This window comes from Phytophthora parasitica, assembly GCF_000247585.1.
Source record: "Phytophthora parasitica INRA-310 unplaced genomic scaffold supercont2.1, whole genome shotgun sequence".
NCBI classification, from domain to species: Eukaryota; Oomycota; class Peronosporomycetes; order Peronosporales; family Peronosporaceae; genus Phytophthora; species Phytophthora nicotianae.
Window position 1 is genome coordinate 2,621,631 of NW_008634126.1, and position 1,567 is coordinate 2,623,197.

The 1,567-nt window shown below is 56.2% G+C and overlaps 1 protein-coding gene across 1 annotated transcript; it reads left to right on the forward strand.

The window, feature by feature from the left end:
• Positions 1-215: 215 nt before the first annotated feature.
• PPTG_00677 (hypothetical protein) lies at positions 216-1,366 on the forward strand (the record flags this gene model as incomplete). Its single annotated transcript, XM_008892115.1, has 2 exons — positions 216-815; positions 896-1,366. 2 exons carry the CDS (start codon positions 216-218, stop codon positions 1,364-1,366), a joined length of 1,071 nt encoding a protein of 356 aa, XP_008890363.1.
• Positions 1,367-1,567: the final 201 nt, after the last annotated feature.

Below are 1,567 nucleotides of genomic sequence, written 5' to 3' on the forward strand. Positions count from 1 at the left end.
GCGCCATGTGGCAACCTGCGTCCGCGCCGCTAGGCCATTTTTGCAACGCCTTCGCGAGCGACAAAACCACCTGCCTTGGTTTCAGCACGCCCCAGTTTCCGACGATATGAAAGCCGATCTACTGTGGTGGTGGCTGATATTACACGCCCCCCCAGTTGAATGGTGTATCTCTGGAATTTTTCAACACGCTGCCACCCCCCGACATAGTGATTGAAATGGATGCCTCGGATTATGGTCTCTGCGCTCTTGATCCTGCCGCCAAAGAAGCACTCACGCACGCGTTTACTGTACCAGAACGCCAATTGATCTTGGAGTTCAATCGAGGTGTGCGCAACGGCTTCGATATCAACTACCGCGAGCTCCTTTCGTGCGCATTTGCGGTCCACGCCTGGGGAACCCGATGGTCCCAACAATCCCTGAGCCACTCCAGGCCTCTTCATGTGCACTTCCGCATCGACAACGCTTCTGCGGTGGCATGGCAGAACAAGCTGGCATCGCGGAACCCCCGAGCCCAGGTTATTATCCGTCTTCTAAGTTGGTGGGAGACATCGTTCCGACTCCGTTTTTCCGCGTCACACATCGCCGGTATCAACAATGTTCGCGCTGACGCTGGCTCCCGCTCCCCCGCAGACCCATCGTTTGCAGCGCTGTTCGCGTCACTAAACGCTGGCTGGTTACAGGTATCTCCGCAGGTGGACGTCCAGGGCCTAACCAATATTTGGCAGCGTATCTCCGAGCACACTCCGTTCCCGACTCCACCTTCGATCAATACTGGCGTGCACTATCCAAGTGGCAAACCTGGACTTCGCGGCGAGGTGTTTCTCCTTGGCTGAGTGGTACGACCCTCGGCGACCAAGTGCAGTACATCTCGAACTTTGTGTTGCACGGTTTTCAGTTCGGTTCTGGCTCCGGTGGTCCCATTCGCAGTGATTCTATCATGACGGTTCTTCAAGGCGTTCCGCATTTCTTCGCGGCGATGGGCTACGAGTTTCTGATCTCACCCCCGCACACCCGTATGCTGCTCAAAGGCATCGGGCGCCTCGACCGTTCGCGTCTCCAGAAGGCACCAGCCTCTCTCGACCTCATAGAGGCCTGCTTTCGGGGCATGACCATGTCTGATCCCTTTGAGCAAGCTCTTCGGGGGGTCCTATGCTTAGCGTTTTTCTTCTTGCTGAGGCGCTCCGAGAATGTTGCAATCAGCGGAGGATCTTTCAAGTGGTTTGCCCTACGAGCTCAGGACATCGTGACGGTAGATGCCAACGGCATTGAGACCCCTTTTCCGTCTGAGGCTCATTCAGTGTGGATTCGCTTGGTGGGATCGAAGACAAACCAAGGCGGAGCCCCAATTACGAGAATGCTCTCGTGATCTGGGCATCCGTTCTTGTGTCCCGTGTTCGGAGCTCTCATCCTACTACAAGCGAGAAAAGACCTCCCCGCCGACATTCCTGCCGCGGTCTTCATGTCACGCCGTGGTAAACCGATGGCCATCTCGACTGAGGACGTCTCCAATATTATCAAGGCAGCTGCTAGCCGCATAGGCAAAGACCCGCGTCGCTTCAGCTCGCAC